Source organism: Stigmatopora argus, chromosome 14 (genome assembly GCF_051989625.1).
Source record: "Stigmatopora argus isolate UIUO_Sarg chromosome 14, RoL_Sarg_1.0, whole genome shotgun sequence".
Classification (NCBI taxonomy): domain Eukaryota; kingdom Metazoa; phylum Chordata; class Actinopteri; order Syngnathiformes; family Syngnathidae; genus Stigmatopora; species Stigmatopora argus.
The window spans coordinates 17,758,767-17,776,598 of NC_135400.1; the positions used below are offsets into that span (position 1 = coordinate 17,758,767).

Below are 17,832 nucleotides of genomic sequence, written 5' to 3' on the forward strand. Positions count from 1 at the left end.
TGCATCCAGGCGCGGACGGGAGACTTGTTCCCAAGCAACGGGGCCACCCGAGAGCTCGGTGACAGATGGCTGCGAAGGTTATTTTCAGACCCAGCGGAGGGTTGGAGTCGCGGGTGGAGGGCTGGAGGGAAGGAGGTCCGGCAGGGGGTTCGGGAGGCCGCAGTGTCCGAGGTGCCCGGCCTTGCCCGGCGACGGAAAGTAGAAATGGCCAAGGAATGCCCTGACTTCCTGATGCTTTGGGGTCACATGCCGTCACTCACTTCCTGTTTCCCCGCCCTGGATGGCAAAGACGCCCAATCCAATTTGCCCGGGAGGAGCGACCCCGACCCCTGACCCGAAAGCGCTTTTCCCAATATGCTACGCTGGATTTCCACGCAAATCCACTGCCGGGGCCTCCGATGTCGTGGCTCCACGTTTGGTCAGCGACAAGCCCGCTTGAGCGACCTCCGCTACTGACGGGAGTCTTGGAGAGCTCCCCGGAGATGCAGAACGTAGAGGAGCTACCACGTGCACACACACATGCACACACTGATGCACACACACACCCACGCTGCCACTTCCTCCCCTCTTTTTCCTCCGCTTGTCTTGTTCCGTCTTAATTGGCTGCCATTTGACCCAGCCTGACTCCTTAACGGCGCCGCGCCTCTCCCTTCCGGAAAGTCCGCTCGCCCCCAGATGGCCAACAAAAGGGTGCCCGTGCGTCCCGTTCAGGTCTGCCAATAACTTCAACACACACACACACACACACACACACACACACGCTCAATTGGAGCGAACGCAAAGGCAACAATTACGGCGACTCGTGGACTTACTCTTCTATTTCTGTCGTCCCTTCTTTCTTCCTCCCGGAGATGGTATCTTAGCAACCGTCCAGAAAGCACGGGAGTGGGGACCAAGGGTGGCCGGGTGGGCGTCATGAAAAATTCAACACGTGGACGGACGGACGGACGGACGCAGCGACAAGTGCGTTTGGATGCCGCGCTCATTAAATGGCGAGCGGGTCAAGGTGTTTTCGCTCTGTTCTCATTCCAAAAGGAAAGCCAACAAGTGGCAAGAAGATTTTCAAGCGCGCCATGCCTTTGTTTGGCCTTCTTAATTGCCTGCCTGCTTCCAATTACGGCTCCCCAAAAATATGTTATCTGTGTTGATTAATTTCGCCGCTAGGGGATGCTCTGCCGCAACTTCCAATGGAACATTCACAAATTGATGATTTGGGGGTGGGGAGGGGGGTGAAACACAAATTCATTTATTCGTTTTCTGTCCTCACGAGCTTCGCGGGGGTGCTGGAGCCTATCCCAGCCAACGGTGACCCTGAATGGATTGCCAGCCAATCGCAGGGCACGCTGAGATAAAGACCCACACATACCTAATTGTGAGTCTTCAATTAGCTTAACATGTATTGTTTTGCAGGATGAAAGGTTATATGTCATTTCATTTATTATTTAAGCATTTAGAAAGTCATGTTCTATCATGTTCTTCATGCCAAGCTTCTTTCTGCGTGAGCGTACGAGCAAATGTGGGATTGCCTCGTGACATAACTTGTATACCAAACTAGAAATGGCCTGAAAAAAAAGTCCCAGCAGTATGCCCAAATAAGGTACGCTTTACTTGGGCCAGAACACCCCCCAAAGAACATCTAAACAGTATCCCCCGCCCCACCCAGAGGATTTCCTAGCCCATAAGTGATTCTTTGGACACTCCTTGTTGCTATCAGCTCAACTCACACAGCGTGTGTTTTGACGTCCTCCTAAAGTGAGTGAGCGAGCGAGTGAGTGAGCGCGTTGAAAAGAAGGCGTTGACGCTGACTTGGAGCGATGAGGACGTTGGAAGCGGCGTGGAAGGAGAATGTGTTTGGCGCGCGCCAATTCAGGAAGAATCTGCAAAAGTTGAGTGAATCGCCCTCGCCATGAGGACGTTGCTGCCCATCTTGTGTCTCCTTCTTGGGTCCACGTCTTGGCTTCATGGTGACTTTTTAATCATTGCCTTTCTTTGTCATTTTATTGGCAAATTGCTATTGTACAACTCCATTTTTCAGACCTATCATTAAAATGCATGCAATTTAAGAAAACTGATTTTTTTGAAGAGTTTTTGAACACTAGTGACTTGTGAGCCGTGACCCACAGCAGCTTTTCGGTGGCCACCCCGATCGACGCCGCCGTTCTGTTCAACGAAAAGTGACAAACTTGGCTCGCCTTTCCGACAACACCAGAGTACAACTCAAATGTCGAATTTGCCGGGACGGTTTTGCGCATGTCGCGCCGTAAATAACGTATATTCATTTCCATCGGAATGGCTGCGTGACGGGAAAAAGTGGGCTGGGTTGGGTAGGCCCCCGGTGGGCCCCCGGTGGACTCGGTCTCAATCCACGGATGTGTGTCATCTGGGTCCGAGCCGCTGAATGGCTGGAGGAAGCTGACTTTTGGACTTTGTGCCCACAGGATCCAACATGTGCACGTCGCGAGGAGCCACCACCTGTCAGCAGTGTTTGGCGCTCCACCCCAGTTGCGCCTGGTGTTTCCAAGAGGTACTTACTCCACCCAAAGCCAAACAGGACGGGCACACGTTCCATTTTTTGATTTGATTTTTTTTTTGCATTCCAGACCTTGGGGACGGGAGTTTCCCGCTGCGACCTGAAGCAGAACCTGCTGGACGCCGGCTGCTCGGAGGCCGCGCTGGAATCGCCCGCCAGCTCCGTCACGGTGCTGGAGGACCGGGCGCTCAGCGACGGGGCCTCGGGCGAGGCGGCGGGCGCCGTCACCCAAATGAGGCCCCAGAGAATCCGCCTGACGTTGCGGCCAGGTGGGATGGCGTGGTCCGGGCTCCTCCCCGCGAAGATGCGGCCTCACTTCCCTTTTCAGAGCTGGCTCCTTCGCAGGGGATTCCAGGACCTTCACCGTCAGCGTGAAACAAGTGGAGGACTATCCGGTGGACCTCTACTACCTGATGGATCTCTCCTATTCCATGAAGGACGACTTGGCCCGCCTGGAGACCCTGGGCCACCGGCTGGCCCAGACCATGGGCAAGACCACCAGCGACCTGCGGATGGGCTTCGGGGCCTTCGTGGACAAGACGGCCGTGCCCTACATGTACGTGTCTCCCCCGGAAGCCCTGGAGAACCCCTGCGTCGGGTAAGCGGCGGGCGGGCCGACCGGGGAACCCGGGGAAAGGCTTTTGCTCTGGACCGTCCACTGCTCCCCGCCCAAGGATCCTGGACACGTGTCAGGCGCAGTTCGGCTTCAAGCACGTGCTGTCCCTGACCCAAGAGGTGGCCCGCTTCACCGAGGAAGTGGGGAAGCAGCAGGTGTCGCGAAACATCGACTCCCCCGAGGGCGGATTGGACGCCGTCATGCAAGCGGTGGTCTGCCGGGTAAGGAGGGGGCAAATGGGCAAAGGGCGCCGACACCGTCTCACCACCGACGCTCTCCCAGGACAAAATCGGCTGGCGTCCCAACGCGTCGCATCTCCTGGTGTTCACCACCGACGCCAAAACGCACATCGCCCTGGACGGGCGCCTCGCCGGCATCGTGCGGCCCAACGACGGCCGCTGTCACCTGGGCGGCGGCGACGTCTACGACCAATCGGCCATCTCGGTGAGTGTTCTCACCGACCGGCTCCGACCGGCTCCGGCCGTCGCGGCGGGACGGCATTTCTCCTTTCTGTCTTCCCGTGTTTTCCAGGATTACCCTTCCTTGGGGCTTCTGAACGAGAAAATGTCGGAAAACAACATCAACTTGATTTTCGCCGTGACCAGCCACGTTTTGCCGCTCTACAAGGTAAGGGCGGACTTTGCGGAGACGGGAAGCAGGGGGCCAAGGCCGCCTTCTCTCTCTCTTCCCAGGAATACAGTCAGCTGATAGCGGGCAGCACGGTGGGAAAGCTGTCCGGCGACTCCGGGAACGTGATCGAGCTCATCGAGGGCGCCTACGCGGTAAGAGCTCTGGTTCGAGGCCACCGGGGCAAATCTCAGGCGGGGATTTTTTTTATTTATTTTTTCCCTCGGCAGAAAATTCGCTCTCGCGTGGAACTGGAGCTCCAGGGGGTGCCGGAGGAGTTGAACCTGTCCTTCAACTCCACTTGCCTGAACGGGGAAGTCTTCCCCGGTCTCAGGTCTTGCTCGGGCCTGAAGATCGGAGACACGGCACGTTGAGGCGCCCTTCCCGCCCGACCTGGCTCCTTTCTCCGGGCGCCTCCCTCTAAAGCGCCTCGCTCTTCAGGTGTCTTTCAGCGTGGAGGCCCAACTGCGGGGTTGCCCGGAAGAGGGCGGCACGCGCACTTTCTCCCTCAAACCCCGGGGATTCGCCGACTCCCTGGAGGTGACGGTGGACCTGGCCTGCTCCTGCGGCTGCCAGGCGGACGCTCGGCCCGACAGCCCGGCCTGCGGCGCCGGCAACGGCACGTACGAGTGCGGCGTGTGCCGCTGCCGGCCCAAGAGGCTGGGCCCCCGCTGCGAGTGCTCGGCGGAGGACTACGGCCCCTCGGACGACGCCAAGTGCGTGCCCGGGGGCGGGCCCGAGGGCGGGGCCCCGGCCTGCCACGGCCGCGGCGACTGCCTGTGCGGGCAGTGCTCGTGCCGCAACGGCGACTTTGGCCGAGTGTGGGGAAAACACTGCGAGTGCGACGACTTTAGCTGCCTTCGCTTCCAGGGCGAGCTGTGCTCGGGTGAGTGAGGCGGGGGGGGGGGGGGGGGGGGGGCAGGGGACGGGGGCGCCCGGGTCCGGGCAGCGGGGCTAGCGAGCCAAGACGCTAAAGCCCGCCAGTATACATAGCTGATCTTTTTCATCCTGCTGTCCCATCCTTTGAGCTGGCTCTTTCTTCACATGTTTCTTTTTGTTAATCCAGTGTCAAAATCGGAATTGGGCCTGTTCAGACTGGGCCACATGATTGACAGCTTGCTGTGGCAACACAGGCGTCATCCCGTGTTTCCTCTAGTAGAGAACCAACGTTACTTATTAGGGGGGTTGTCAAAGTCGAAAGTCTGTTTTTTGGGGGGGCCTTATCCCAGGAAACACATTATTATATCAACTTTATCAGGAGACAGTGTCGCTTCCTGACCATGTACGTCTTCTTCGGAGCTGTAGTATGAGTTGCGTGCAACAAGAGCCAACAAGTAGGACCCGGAGTCGGTCATCAATGAGAGGGGGAGGGAGCGAGAAAGAACAGGAAGGTTTTCATTCTTTTTTTTTACAGGAAAAGAACACAAAACCTCCTGCTTCCTCCCTCAGATGGTTTAATACCTTTTTATCAGCTTGTGTCACTCACTTCTCGAGTCATCGGTTGGCCGGATGTGAAATAGATCTCCAGCTTGTGTTTTCAAACCATTGCTAAGAGCAGCGAGGCCGGCCATGAATTCCTGAGTCGATTGACTTTCTCAACTTCTTGCTCATACTTCACTCCAGTCACCACCCAAATCCACAGGTGCACTTGCCCCAGCACGTTTTGGCGTTTGAAACGCACGCACGCACGCCCGTCCGTTGATGGCGCTAAAAAAAGCATGACTGCTGACAAAAAGAGAAAAGAAAAAGAAAGATCAGTTGGTGGTTCCTAGCCGTGACACTTTGCCGTCGGTCCGTTCCGTCCTGACCGTCCCCCGCTTCTCCGGCAGGCCACGGCAAGTGCGACTGCGGCCTCTGCCGGTGCCACGCCGGCTGGGCGGGCGACAACTGCAACTGCAGCACCCTCATCGACGCCTGCGTGTCGAGCCTGGGTTTGCTGTGCAGCGGGCGCGGCGTGTGCCAGTGCGGCCGCTGCCAGTGCACGCAGCCCGGGGCCTACGGCGACGCCTGCCAAAAGTGTCCCACCTGCCCCGACTCCTGTACCATCAAAAAGTAAGGAACCGTGGTCACCATAAAAAACATGGCGGTCCTTTACCTATTAAGTCATGTCTCGGAACCTATTCGCAGCCCTTAACCCGACATTACCGTCCGTCTCTGTAAATGGAGCTCAGTACTCAAATGTTTGTTTGATTTTGTTTGTTTTTTTGCAGGGAGTGCGTGGAGTGCCAGCACTTCAAGCGAGGCAGCTACGCCAAAGACCAGAGCTGCGCTCAGATCTGTAAAGACCAAATTCGAGTGGTGACCCAACTGGGTGAGAAGCCGCCACCCGGGACCTTTTTTCTTTCCCGGCCACATTGACCGGAGGTCCGTCCCGTCCCGACCCCGTTTGCCACGCAGAGTTCCTCTCGGAGAACGCGGTCAACTGCTCGTACAAGGACGAGAACGACTGCGTGGAGCATTTCCAGTATTACGAAGACCAGAGCGGCAAATCCATCTTGTTTGTGCTGGAGGAGCCAGGTAGGCAAGCGTTTGGGACGACACTTGGATTGACCCACTTGATGACGCGTCATTCCTTTGAACCGACCGGGAGGATTTTCTTTGTCTTGTGTTTTTTTATTGATTGATTTTTTTTTTTTTTTTCCCTAGAGTGTCCTCAGGGTCCCGACACCCTGGTGGTGCTTTCCGCTGTGGCCGGAGCCATCTTGCTCCTGGGCCTGGTGGCCTTGCTCATTTGGAAGCTGCTGGTCACCATCCACGACAGGAGGGAGTACGACAAATTTGAGAAGGAGCGAGCCAAAGCCAGGTGGAACACGGTGAGGGCTAGAGACAATCCGCCTCGCGGTCGCACCGTCGCAAGGCCAGTTTTTGCTCTGGCCAATTGTGCTCACGGGATATTGCGTGATGTAAGCGCAAACTAAATAAGGAGGATTCAAGTGCCTTTTGTTTCACAGGCCAACAATCCACTTTACAAAGGAGCGACGTCCACCTTCACCAATGTGGCCTACAGAGGCGCGTCCTCCAGCTGAATGCTACTGATGAACACCGTGACCGGACGTTTCGTCGAAAGACGTTTGGTCGACCGGACGTTTGGTAGAACGGACGTTTGGTCGCCGGGTTCGCTCGCTGTCAAATTATGACAGAGTTTACTGTTAATATTTTGATATTAGATATTTAGATATTAAACTCACTCTCTCTCTCTCTCTTTCTCTCTCATGATTATAATTTTGAGAGCTGGTTTCAACAGTAACAACCCAGCAACCAAACATTCCTTCTACCAAACGTTCCTTCTACCAAATGTCCGTTCTACCAAACGTCCGGGGACCAAACGTCTTTCGACGAAACGTCCGAGTACCGATGAACACGCACGCCAAATGTACCGACCATGCGGATGCAGACCAGAGATGTGACACCGTATTTATTGCTCCCTACTGTATGGTTGTCGATCCAAATACGAATGTACTCGTGAGGTTGAAGTCACTTTTCTTTTGATTGTGTCACATCTGTCGTATGTATATGCATATAAATTTGCACTCGTTTGTTACCAAATGTTTTTTTGCAAGAGATGACCAATGTTTTCTTGACCACTGCATCCGCTGTGTTTGTTTTAGAGGAAAAGAATTAATGCAAAATCGTTAAAGATACATACGTATATACTATAGATGAAAATCTGCTTGTGTTTATGTCTCTCTCTAGTGGAGACATTGTAATTTCCTGACTAATTGCCTGCAAAAATAATGATTATTTTCCACACCCAGCCTGAATCGTCGTCACGTCAATATGGTTTAATATGAACCAGACCGGTTGAAAATCCGTCAAGACGTAGTTAAGAACATTTTAGGGGGGCTCCCACACTTTACATTGTCGCCGTGGAGCTTGCCCGAGTATTTTTCTGACATAAGATGGCCGCCGCTTACTCACGCCAACCCTTGTCATCTCCTCCGACATATGCCACATCTAACGCTCAAGTCGCGTCGTTCTTCAACATGGCGGCGCCCTGCGCGGTGGCCGACGTCGCCGGTGCTGGCCAAAGCCGTCGCTTAGCGTCCCCGTCGTCGGCCGCGGAGGAGGAAAAGCGACCTCAGTTCGGCACTCGGTTCCTCACGGACCCCCGGCAGGTCTTCCAGCACAACGCCTGGTGAGTGACCGAGGACGACAATGGCCTCAATTCGACGGACGGCTTTTTGAGAGCATTCGTCAATCCGTAGCAGCCACTATCGCGACGGAAGAAAACAGTAGCAGAAGGCGAACGACGTCGATTCAAATGCCTTCCATTGTTGAACAGGGACAACGTGGAATGGACGGAGGAGCAAGAAGCAGCTGCGAAAAGCAAAGTCGGAGAAAACAGCCAGCCGCTGCCAGCAGAAAAGCAAGGTTGAACTTTCAACTGCAATATTATGCTTAGTCCACGACACCTCGTCGTCACCATGTCATCGAATCATGGCGAAATGCCCTGTCACCACCACAATATTATGTCAAGTCCACGACGCCATGTCCATGTGACACCACTTGACAAGTCCGTAACAGTTACCGCAGGGAATAATAGCCCTTGGCAGCTAAGATGTATAGAAATGTGAAGCTTACTGAAATGTGCCTAATAGCTTGTCTTGAAACCCAGAGGAGTTTGAGAGCCGGGCCAACCAGTACTGGAATGACTTCTACACCATCCACGAAAACCGCTTCTTCAAGGACCGCCACTGGCTCTTCACCGAGTTCCCCGAGTTGGCGCCGCCGGCACGGCGCCATCCCCACGGCCCGGAGAACGCCGGCCCTTCTCCGTCCCCTGGCGTCGGGCCCTCGAGTCCCGTCCGCTTCCCGGGTTCTGACGCCTCGTATCGAATTCTGGAGGTGAGCTATTCGCTCGTTCCGCCTATGAGCTCGCCAACGGAAAAAGGCGCCTATCCAAACGCCGGCGTAGTGTCACGTCCGCCGTAATGAATGGTAGTTGACGATATTTTAGCCGAAGCGGGCAGACCTAATGATGTGGCCTGTGACTAGCTAGGCATGCCGTACTACAAGTGATGCTGTTCTTTGACAGGTTGGCTGTGGCGTTGGCAACACGGTTTTTCCCATCCTCAAGACCAACAAGTGAGAACGGCCGGCTTTCACCGCTTCTGTAACGACGCCGCTTGTAACTAGTTTTCCCTTTCAAAAAAATGCCACTTTTAGATTTGTATATTTCACTTTTTGGGCAAAACCTTGACTAACAAACTAATCCATCAAGTCATCACCATATTTAAATACTCAACCTTTTTTTCTTTTTCTAGTGACCCGGAACTTTTTGTATACTGCTGTGATTTTTCCAGCACGGCCGTGGAACTGGTCAAGGTGAGGAGGACGCGTGCAAAATCTAGAAGTTAACGAGTTAATGACAGCGTCTTACCTCGAAGGCAAATCCGGAGTACGAGGCCGGTCGCTGCTTGGCCTTCGTGTGCGACTTGAGCGACGACGGCGCCGTCTACCCGGTCCCGGACGGCAGCCTGGACGTGGTGGTCCTCATCTTCGTGCTATCGGCGTTGCATCCCGACAAGTACGGGCCACTTCAAGTTCAAGTTTGAGCTCACTTTCAGGGTTTGCTTCAACTAAGAATGCTGTCGACTCTTATATACTATGCTGGTTATTGCGTATTACGCCCATTTTCTTTATTTTGACGTGGACTTTGACCACCAGACCTTCCGTAGTGGCTGGAAATGAATGTGGTTTTTCTTGTCAGGATGCAATCGTCCGTGAGCAGATTGGCGCGTCTGCTAAAGCCGGGCGGAGTCATGATGCTACGGGACTACGGACGCTACGATATGGCGCAGCTGCGTTTTAAAAAAGGTAACTCACTTTTCCCCATGTGGCCTCCTCCTGGCAATCTTTCTAATTCATTAACTTTATGGCCGTGTGATATTAATTTGGGATGTTTTGCATTTCCATCATTGCTTCACAAATTGACATATTTACTAGAATGTGCCAATACACACACAAAAATGTACTTTTTAAAAAAACATTGGATGTCAAACAGAGCAAGATTCAAATATAATCTCACAGACGTTGAAAATATTCAAATATTTGAACATAATGAACAATAATGACTTTACTCCTATGATGTATCGGAATTCTCTTCCCGTTGCAGTGTACTGAGGACACTGGAGTTTAATTCAACGATTTTCAATTAAAGCTCCCCAGGCTCTGCTGTAGGCTTGAAAAAGAGCAAAATTCATCTTCATCCACAAATTGAACTTGAAAAGGTGCATTTTTTTCCTCTCTTTTTTTAGGGAGGTGCCTGTCAGATAACTTTTACGTCCGTGGCGATGGAACGAGGGTGTACTTCTTTACTCAAGGTAATTGGGAAGAGTCTCCACAGCCCATGTGAAGGGCTCATCCGTGTATTAGTAATCCATCGACATGTTCCTCGTTTCTAGATGAGCTGCACGACATTTTCAGTGAGGCCGGGCTGGAAAAGGTGCAGAACTTGGTGGACCGGAGGCTCCAAGTCAACCGCGGCAAGCAGCTTACCATGTACAGGGTGTGGATCCAGTGCAAATACCGGCGGAACCCCGAGAAGAAAAACCACTCCATTTGATACCGAGCCACTGCCGCAACACCTTCAGTTATGGCTCATTCATTGTTATTTAAATGAGACAAATTCAACCCTACGGCGCTATTTTTAATATTGTTTTTGGAATCTTTTTGTACGTGCGAAATGATTAAACATGTCAGTAAATGGCTTGCGTTTTTTTCTTTCAAATCATGCAGTAAAGAGGGAATAAGAAAGGCGACTTCCATCTCATGTCCAAATGTGTGCTGATCTGCTATTGGTCCGCTCGAGGTTGAGAGATTTGCAGGAGCAGACGCTGCTAAATACTTGACACAATCTCACGAGACATTATGAGATTTGGCTGATTATTGTTTACATTGCGGGCGAGAAAAAAAAAACGCCGTGAGAAACGAATCGATACAGATGCAACTAAAGGCAACTTTTCCTGGGGGCCAGATTGGATTGTATACGAGGGAGGAAGGAAGACAAACGGAGCTCAACTTTGTTTTGATCGCACTGGACAAGCAAAGCATCCCCGACCCCGACGGGGAGGAAAAAAGTAGGGGGTTGAGTGACGCCACTATTAAAGACATCATTTCTACCTGCTGGAGATAAGGGGGAAATAAGCAACTCCGGGGTCGCCATTGTGCGGACGAGGAGTCGCGACATCGCCACAGTTATGCTGCTCGGCGACGACGGGGACGGGAAGGGGATCCCCGCCTAAGGAGCGCTCAAAGGTGGGTCCGGGATACCCTCGGCGACCGAGGCCTCCCGAACGGAACGGTGGGAGGGAATCCATCCGGCTGTCTGGCGGCGGCCGTTAGCCCGCGCTCATCGCGCGACCCTCGCCCGCCAGTGTCACGCGAGGCCCGAGGCTGTGGATGCGGCCTACCCCGCAGGGACCTGACTAGCGCCGGGGAAACAACGGGGACGCCACCCGGGGATTAACAACAGGTCCGGGGGAGCGAGAAAAGCCTCGAGTGCAGTGAGTATCTCGGCCGGGCTTGTCGAGTCAAAGAATGGAAGTCAAAGATGCTAATTTGTTACGAGCGTCGTGGCAGCAACATCTTGACAACACTGTAGAAAGATGCGGCTCTTATCACAGACGAGCTGAGCTAACGCTAGCCGGCTGCCTTCGTTTTGTTTCACCCATCCCCTTATCAAATCATTTAGCGGACATATTGACATATTGGCTCCTCGTCACTTCTATGTGTCACGCAAGTTTGCTCATTAGGCCGTAAAACGGACATCTTCATGTCATTTTGAATTGGGAGTTAGCGTCAAGGCTTGATATGCTAAAGTGAGGGGCTCGTTAGCATGTTGATCAAGGCGACAAAGTGTCTCTGCTAATCATTCCAATCATCAGCATGACTTTATAAAGTCGCTGCATGAGTTACCTAATGCCCCCACCCTCAGCCCCCCAAGTAATAGAAATCCCCAGAAATAGTCCTGTGTTCTTAACGTTGCGTCCATGTATCAATAAGTGATCTTAACTGAAAGAATTATTCAGCAAACTCGAATCTGTCTTTGTGCCACAGTAACGAAAGTAAATGAATGCAAATGTACATCCATTAGGCAGGTCTCCTTTGCCTCAGGTATGACCTTTGACAGGTAGCTCCAGCTATAACTTGGGTCTCGAAATGTCATGTCTGGATGTTATCACGTGATGATGACATTTTAAAAAAAAAAACTCCAATGGTATAGAATTGAGAATTTAATTTGCGGTACGTCGTCTCTACCTTTCGGTGTTTGTACAGAAGACATGTCGGGGTGACCTAAACCATTGCTGACTCATCGAAACCTAATGTGTTGTGAGATACTGTTGCCTCGCTCGCGGAATCGTACGGGACCACGCCGATTGCGCCCCCTCGTTCATGTATGCCCCCCCTTGTCTCCGCAGCCATGATGGAAGAACTGCACAGCCTGGACCCCCGGCGACAGGAACTGTTGGAGGCTCGCTTCACCGGGGTCGGCGTGGCCAAGGTCAGGCCTCCATCCTTCGGCCACGTCGCGTCCTTCTCTCGCCTGCTTTCCTTTGTGTGCAGGGCCTCATATACGTGTGTGTGTGGGGGGTGTGTGCTCGTATACGTGTGTTTTTTTTTGGCTGCCGTGACATGACATCCCCCCCCACCCCCCCCCCCCCCCCCCCCCCTCACTCGTGATGTAGTGCCTGCGTATCCGAGTGGCGGCGCCTGCCAAGATGGGATGGAAGTGCAAAGGGGGGAGGGCCGAGAGGAATGCCTCAAACACTTCTTGGTACAGTTGTCCCCATCGCATATTTTTGCACCCGACTCGGAGTCCGAGTCATCCGATTTCGAGGATCCGCCGGTCCCGGAAGGAGACCAGGTGGCAACAGCGGGCCGAGTGCCAACCCTATGCAACGCTCCAGCGTGGCACGGCTGCGGAGAAAATGGCGGCCCGAGGCCACCTCGCTTGACGAGAGATGGCACGTTTACGTTTAGTTTTTTTTAAGGAGACAAGCCCTTTGACGACAATTTTCCACCTTTTATCTTCTTCACTCTCACTCTTTAATCATGACACATACTTCTAGTTTAGTGAGGTTAAAAAGATGAAATGGTCAGATTTTTTTTTTTTCTACCGATGAAACGCCCCCTAATCCCTGGCAAAAATGGCTGACGAGTTCTTTTGCGGAATGGTGACAGCGGTAGAACATCATGGCAAATGCTGAAGGCGCCATTTTAGGAAGAGAGCGCTCGCTCGTGTGCTCCGAATGACAAAGTTGAGCGTGCCTGCAGAATCCTGATTGGTTTGAGTGACAAGCCAGAGGGGAGCGGAGGCATGGCGCGGTCGCCCCTAGCAACAAGACGCCCTCAGCTTTTTCCCCCCCGGCACGGACGCGTTACGTTAAAATGAAGACGAGGCAGTGCGCTAAGATGGTTTCTCCCGGCAGGGCTCGGGCCAGAGTCAGAACGAATCGTCCAACCAGAGTCTGTGCAGCGTGGGATCGCTCAGCGACAAAGAAATGGAGGTGAGCCGGCTCTTTTTCCGCTTGCCCGCTGCACGTCCACTGCAAATAGCAACGGGAAATGGACTTGCTGGGCTCCCCCCGACAGACTCCAGAGAAAAAGACCAACGAGCAGAGGATCCGGAAACGAAAAGCGGACCACTTTGACGGCAACCAAGGTGAGCCGCCGGCGGCCTTCTCGAATCCGGTAATCAAGCCACGCACAAGCGAATCCTAACGCGCTCCGTCCGTCCGTCCTCAGTCAAAGCCGGAGCGAGAGGACATAAAATTAGCGATTACTTTGAGGTGAGTGTCGGCATGTCTGGATGTGGCCTGCTTTCAACTTGTTGCTCTTCAACGGTTTTCCGTTTCCTCTCTTTTCTTTTCCTCGCGACCGTCAAGTTGGCGGGAGGCAGCGGTCCCGGAACCAGCCCCGCTCGGGGGGTCCCGCCAATGGTCCGCTCTTCCCCGCAGCATTCCCTTTCTAATCCAGCAGTCACAGTGAGTGTCTGTCTATCCGTCCTTGCACTTTTCAAGACTTCCTTGGCTGTTTCCTATCCGCCGCCGTCGCGCTTTTGCGCGGCGGCCTCATTTGCCGGCCGTCACCCAGATAAAAATGATCTCCGCCTTCCGAGATGCGCGGCAACCGCAGATTGAAACCGTTTGTACGATGTCGTGTTTATCTCTGGTCGCCGCCATCCATCCGTTCCCCAGGTCCCACAGCAGGGCAGCCCGTCGTCGGTGGGCTCGGCCAACGCGGAACACGCTTCGTGCGTTGTGAAACCCGCCGCCCTTTACCTGCTCCACAAAGCCACGCAGGTACGTGTCCAAAGCCGCCGGACTCCCCGCCGCTTTGGTCTGGTGCATCAGGCCCGACGCCGCCCCCGCGGGCCTTTTTTTTGCCGCTCGCCAGTCCGACCTTACCATCGAGAGGCTCATCGCCATGGAGAACAACAAAAACTCTGACTTGGAGAAGAAGGAGGGACGCATCGACGACCTGCTGCGGGTACGTGGCGGTAGACGACGGGGGGCCGGCTGGCCGGCTTTCCGGCGGGTGGCGTGAAACCAAATGGGAGCACCCAGCTCCTCCTTCTCACTCCACTCACTCCCCAGGCCAACTGCGATCTGCGGAGACAGATCGACGAGCAGCAGAGGATGCTGGAGCGGTACAAGGAGCGCTTGAATAAGTGCGTCACCATGTCCAAGAAGCTGCTGATAGAAAAAGTGCGTATCCGTCTGGCGGGCGGTCGCTCGCCGTCGCCTGGCGGCCGCCAGACATCCCCCTGACGGCCCCGCATCCCTCTGTCCCGTCGTCCCGCCGCAGTCCAAGCAGGAGAAGATGGCGTGCCGCGACAAAAGCATGCAGGACCGGCTGCGGCTGGGCCACTTCACCACGGTCCGACACGGGGCCTCTTTCACCGAGCAGTGGACGGACGGCTACGCCTTCCAGAACCTCATCAAGTGAGTGGCGCCGCGCCAACGCCACCCTTCCGGGATCACGCGTGGCCGATAGCTACCCGGGCCACTTGACTTTGTTTCCGTCGTGTCGATAGCTTGGATGTTTTTGATCCACCGTGCTAGCGCCCGATTTCTCCCCGCGCTTCCCAGGCAACAAGAGCGCATCAACTCTCAGCGAGAAGACATCGAGCGCCAGCGGAAGCTGCTGGCCAAGCGCAAGCCGCCCTCCATGGCTCAGACGCCGCCGCCCAACCTGGAACAGAACAAGCGCAAGAGCAAAGCCAACGGCGCCGAGAGCGAAGCGTAGGGAAAAGGCCTCCCGGGAAAGCGGGCGAGAAAAGGAGGCCGGGCCGCCTTTTTCATTTTCTCCCTTTTTCTCCTCCCGTAGGTTATCGCAGGCGGAATACCACGAGCAAGAGGAGATCTTCAAGTTAAGACTGGGCCACCTGAAGAAAGTAACACTGCTCCTCCTCTGCGGCGCGTGCCAGCCGGTCGGCGAGGTCGGTCGGCGCGATGGCGCTGACGCGTTTTGCGCCCACGTTCGCAGGAGGAGGCCGAGATCCAGGCGGAGCTGGAGAGGCTGGAGCGAGTCCGCAACCTGCACATCCGCGAGCTCAAAAGAATCCACAACGAAGATAACTCCCAGTAGGACTTTTTATTAGTATTTTTTTTGTTGCTAGGATACATGGACACACACTCTCACACACACTTTTCCTTTCTCTCCGGCGGCCCGCAGATTCAAAGATCACCCGACGTTAAACGACCGGTACCTGCTTCTCCACTTGCTGGGACGCGGAGGTTTCAGCGAAGTTTACAAGGCGAGATTACGGATTCATTTTTTTTATTTTTCACACGGCGATATCCGACCGACTCACCTTGACCTCTCTTTTTCAGGCCTTCGATTTAACGGAGCAAAGGTACGTGGCGGTCAAAATCCACCAGCTCAATAAAAACTGGAGGGATGAGAAAAAGGAAAACTATCACAAGTGAGTGGGGGGGGGGGGGGGGGGGGGCAGCATGGAAAGCGTGGATTTCAAGCGGCGGACTGACGCCCGCCCGTCCGCGTTTGTTTCAGACACGCCTGCAGGGAATATCGAATCCACAAGGAGCTGGACCACCCGCGAATCGTCAAACTCTACGACTACTTCTCCCTGGACACAGACTCGTGAGACCCCGGAGGACCCGGAGGAGGAGCGGCGTGCGTCCTCACGCCGTCCCACCGTCTGCTGTGTCGGCAGGTTTTGCACAGTCCTGGAGTACTGCGAGGGAAACGACCTGGACTTCTACTTGAAACAGCACAAGCTGATGTCCGAGAAGGAGGGTCGCTCCATCATCATGCAGATCGTCAACGCTCTCAAGTACCTCAACGAGATCCGGCCGCCCATCATCCACTACGACCTTAAACCTGGTCAGCCATTTGGTTCCCCCCCAAATTTTCTTTCAGATGCATTTTTAGTAGTGGCACGAAAAGGAAAAGAGAGTTGTAAATGAACGTTAAAGTGAAAAGGTCCAGCGTTTTGCTTCAGGTAACATCCTGCTGGTCAACGGCACGGCGTGCGGGGAGATCAAGATCACCGACTTTGGCCTGTCCAAGATCATGGACGACGACAGCTACAACTCGGTGGACGGCATGGAGCTCACGTCGCAGGGGGCCGGCACGTACTGGTAAGATGAGCGCCTTTCAAAGGGGCCGCTCAGGAAGCCATTTCCCTTTTTTAAAAAAGATATATATATATTTTGAATCCATGTGATCTGCCCCAACCCCGGAAGGTACCTGCCCCCCGAGTGCTTCGTCGTGGGAAAAGAGCCGCCCAAAATCTCCAACAAGGTTGACGTGTGGTCCGTAGGAGTCATTTTCTACCAGTGCTTGTACGGCCGCAAGGTAAGTCGGGTAGACGGACGTCCGATCCGCTCGGGCCGGGAGGCTCTCGTTGGGTGTTTTGAAACCGTTTTTTGTCTGTTTTTTTGTGTGAAGCCTTTCGGCCACAACCAGTCTCAACAGGACATCCTGCAAGAGAACACTATCTTGAAGGCCACCGACGTGCAGTTCCCGCCCAAACCGGTGGTCACCCCGGAAGCCAAGGTGAGGAAGATCTCTCTCTCTCTCTCGTTCTCTCTCGCTCTCTCTCACTCCGTCTCCCTCCCTTGACCCCCGGCCTTCCTCGGCTGGCTCTCCCCCCCCGGCAGGCCTTCATCCGCCGCTGTTTAGTGTACCGCAAGGAGGAGCGCATCGACGTGCACCAGCTTTCCAACGACCCCTTCCTCATGCCGCACATCCGCAAGTCGGTGGCCTCCTCGGTCAACTCGGCGGCCGCCGCGGCCTCCACGTCCAGCTCCTCCAACAGCAGCGCCTCCAACTGAGACGCCGCCCGCCGACGCGTTGGCCTCCCGGAGAAGACCCGTCGTGGCCTACGCGTGTCGAAGCCCGGGAGGCAAGTTGGGCTTTTGGGGCTTTTTGGGCCTTTGGGGCAGGGGGGAGGGGGTTCCCGCTTTACAAGACAAGTGTAGAACCGCTTCAGCTAGGCATTTAAGGACAAGTCCCTCCTTTTGCTCGTAAACCCGTGCTTGAGCCCCCTCTGGTGAACGTTTTATGTTTTGTTTTTTTTGCCTTCCAAGTCTGCGCCATCTCCCCGTTAACCGCGTGACCAAAGTTTTTTAACCAGATGGTGGCGCCCTTGCTCCCAAGTGGAAGCCCCCTAGGAACGACCCCCCTCCAGCCCCCCAGCCCCCTCTTCCCTTAGTGACCGGCCTTCCCAACACCCTCCCTCACCTTCCTCTTCTTGGACATTTTTGGGGAAGAGCGAAAGCATTTTTAAAGGAGAAAAGTTGTTTTTTTCTTTTCTCAAGTTGCCTTTAATTGGAAGTTTTATTGTTTTTGTGGGCCCGCCTCCTCTCACTTCCTCCCGCAAACACACATATTTATTAAGGTATGTTTGAATTGAATTTTGGGCCATTTTCAAATGCGACTGACAGACAGACAGACAGACGGACGGACGGACGGATGGACGGATTGACCTTGGAGTGCTTTTGAGGGGGAGGAGCGTTTGGGCCTTAGCGGGACGTTGCATAAATCATTAAAAAAAACTCTTGTTTCAAACTGCTTTGCTGTGATCTCA

At 54.2% G+C, this 17,832-nt stretch overlaps 3 protein-coding genes across 4 annotated transcripts; all 3 read left to right on the forward strand.

Annotated features, from left to right (window-relative positions):
- Positions 1 to 1,694: 1,694 nt before the first annotated feature.
- LOC144087878 (integrin beta-3-like) lies at positions 1,695 to 7,527 on the forward strand. Of its 2 annotated transcripts, XM_077617961.1 has the most exons (15): positions 1,695 to 1,964; positions 2,439 to 2,524; positions 2,601 to 2,799; positions 2,876 to 3,128; positions 3,205 to 3,367; positions 3,429 to 3,590; positions 3,678 to 3,773; positions 3,839 to 3,928; positions 4,004 to 4,138; positions 4,215 to 4,659; positions 5,603 to 5,825; positions 5,984 to 6,084; positions 6,171 to 6,290; positions 6,420 to 6,586; positions 6,725 to 7,527. In XM_077617961.1, the coding sequence occupies exons 1-15, from the start codon at positions 1,907 to 1,909 to the stop codon at positions 6,797 to 6,799; spliced, it is 2,373 nt and encodes a 790-aa protein (XP_077474087.1). In that variant the 5' UTR covers positions 1,695 to 1,906; the 3' UTR covers positions 6,800 to 7,527. The 2 variants fall into 2 exon arrangements, with proteins under 2 accessions (XP_077474087.1, XP_077474088.1); XM_077617962.1 differs by lacking the exons at positions 1,695 to 1,964; positions 2,439 to 2,524 and having other exon boundaries at positions 2,669 to 2,799; positions 2,886 to 3,128.
- A 128-nt stretch (positions 7,528 to 7,655) lies between these two features.
- mettl2a (methyltransferase 2A, methylcytidine) lies at positions 7,656 to 10,482 on the forward strand. The gene is made up of 9 exons (XM_077617964.1): positions 7,656 to 7,908; positions 8,056 to 8,144; positions 8,389 to 8,618; positions 8,809 to 8,858; positions 9,038 to 9,098; positions 9,161 to 9,300; positions 9,484 to 9,590; positions 10,031 to 10,096; positions 10,178 to 10,482. The coding sequence occupies exons 1-9, from the start codon at positions 7,673 to 7,675 to the stop codon at positions 10,336 to 10,338; spliced, it is 1,140 nt and encodes a 379-aa protein (XP_077474090.1). The 5' UTR covers positions 7,656 to 7,672; the 3' UTR covers positions 10,339 to 10,482.
- A 288-nt stretch (positions 10,483 to 10,770) lies between these two features.
- tlk2 (tousled-like kinase 2) lies at positions 10,771 to 17,813 on the forward strand. Its single transcript, XM_077617963.1, has 22 exons — positions 10,771 to 11,030; positions 11,150 to 11,278; positions 12,194 to 12,276; positions 13,205 to 13,282; positions 13,368 to 13,437; positions 13,521 to 13,564; positions 13,661 to 13,759; positions 13,973 to 14,077; positions 14,172 to 14,264; positions 14,372 to 14,482; positions 14,583 to 14,719; positions 14,867 to 15,019; positions 15,105 to 15,171; positions 15,264 to 15,361; positions 15,453 to 15,534; positions 15,611 to 15,702; positions 15,792 to 15,881; positions 15,955 to 16,124; positions 16,243 to 16,381; positions 16,487 to 16,598; positions 16,692 to 16,799; positions 16,904 to 17,813. Exons 3-22 carry the CDS (start codon positions 12,196 to 12,198, stop codon positions 17,075 to 17,077), a joined length of 2,103 nt encoding a protein of 700 aa, XP_077474089.1. The 5' UTR covers positions 10,771 to 11,030; positions 11,150 to 11,278; positions 12,194 to 12,195; the 3' UTR covers positions 17,078 to 17,813.
- Positions 17,814 to 17,832: the final 19 nt, after the last annotated feature.

Coding starts and splice junctions, on each gene's coding strand:
- LOC144087878 (XM_077617961.1), top strand. CDS start 1,907: ATGAGGACGTTGCTGCCCATCTTGTGTCTCCTTCTTGGGTCCACGTCT. Junction 1,965..2,438: donor GTCCACGTCTTGGCTTCATG/GTGACTTTTTAA, acceptor TTGTGCCCACAG/GATCCAACATGTGCACGTCG. Junction 6,085..6,170: donor TCGAGTGGTGACCCAACTGG/GTGAGAAGCCGC, acceptor TTTGCCACGCAG/AGTTCCTCTCGGAGAACGCG.
- mettl2a (XM_077617964.1), top strand. CDS start 7,673: ATGGCCGCCGCTTACTCACGCCAACCCTTGTCATCTCCTCCGACATAT. Junction 8,619..8,808: donor CCTCGTATCGAATTCTGGAG/GTGAGCTATTCG, acceptor GTTCTTTGACAG/GTTGGCTGTGGCGTTGGCAA. Junction 8,859..9,037: donor CCCATCCTCAAGACCAACAA/GTGAGAACGGCC, acceptor TTCTTTTTCTAG/TGACCCGGAACTTTTTGTAT.
- tlk2 (XM_077617963.1), top strand. CDS start 12,196: ATGATGGAAGAACTGCACAGCCTGGACCCCCGGCGACAGGAACTGTTG. Junction 12,277..13,204: donor CCGGGGTCGGCGTGGCCAAG/GTCAGGCCTCCA, acceptor TTCTCCCGGCAG/GGCTCGGGCCAGAGTCAGAA. Junction 14,078..14,171: donor TGCTCCACAAAGCCACGCAG/GTACGTGTCCAA, acceptor GCCGCTCGCCAG/TCCGACCTTACCATCGAGAG.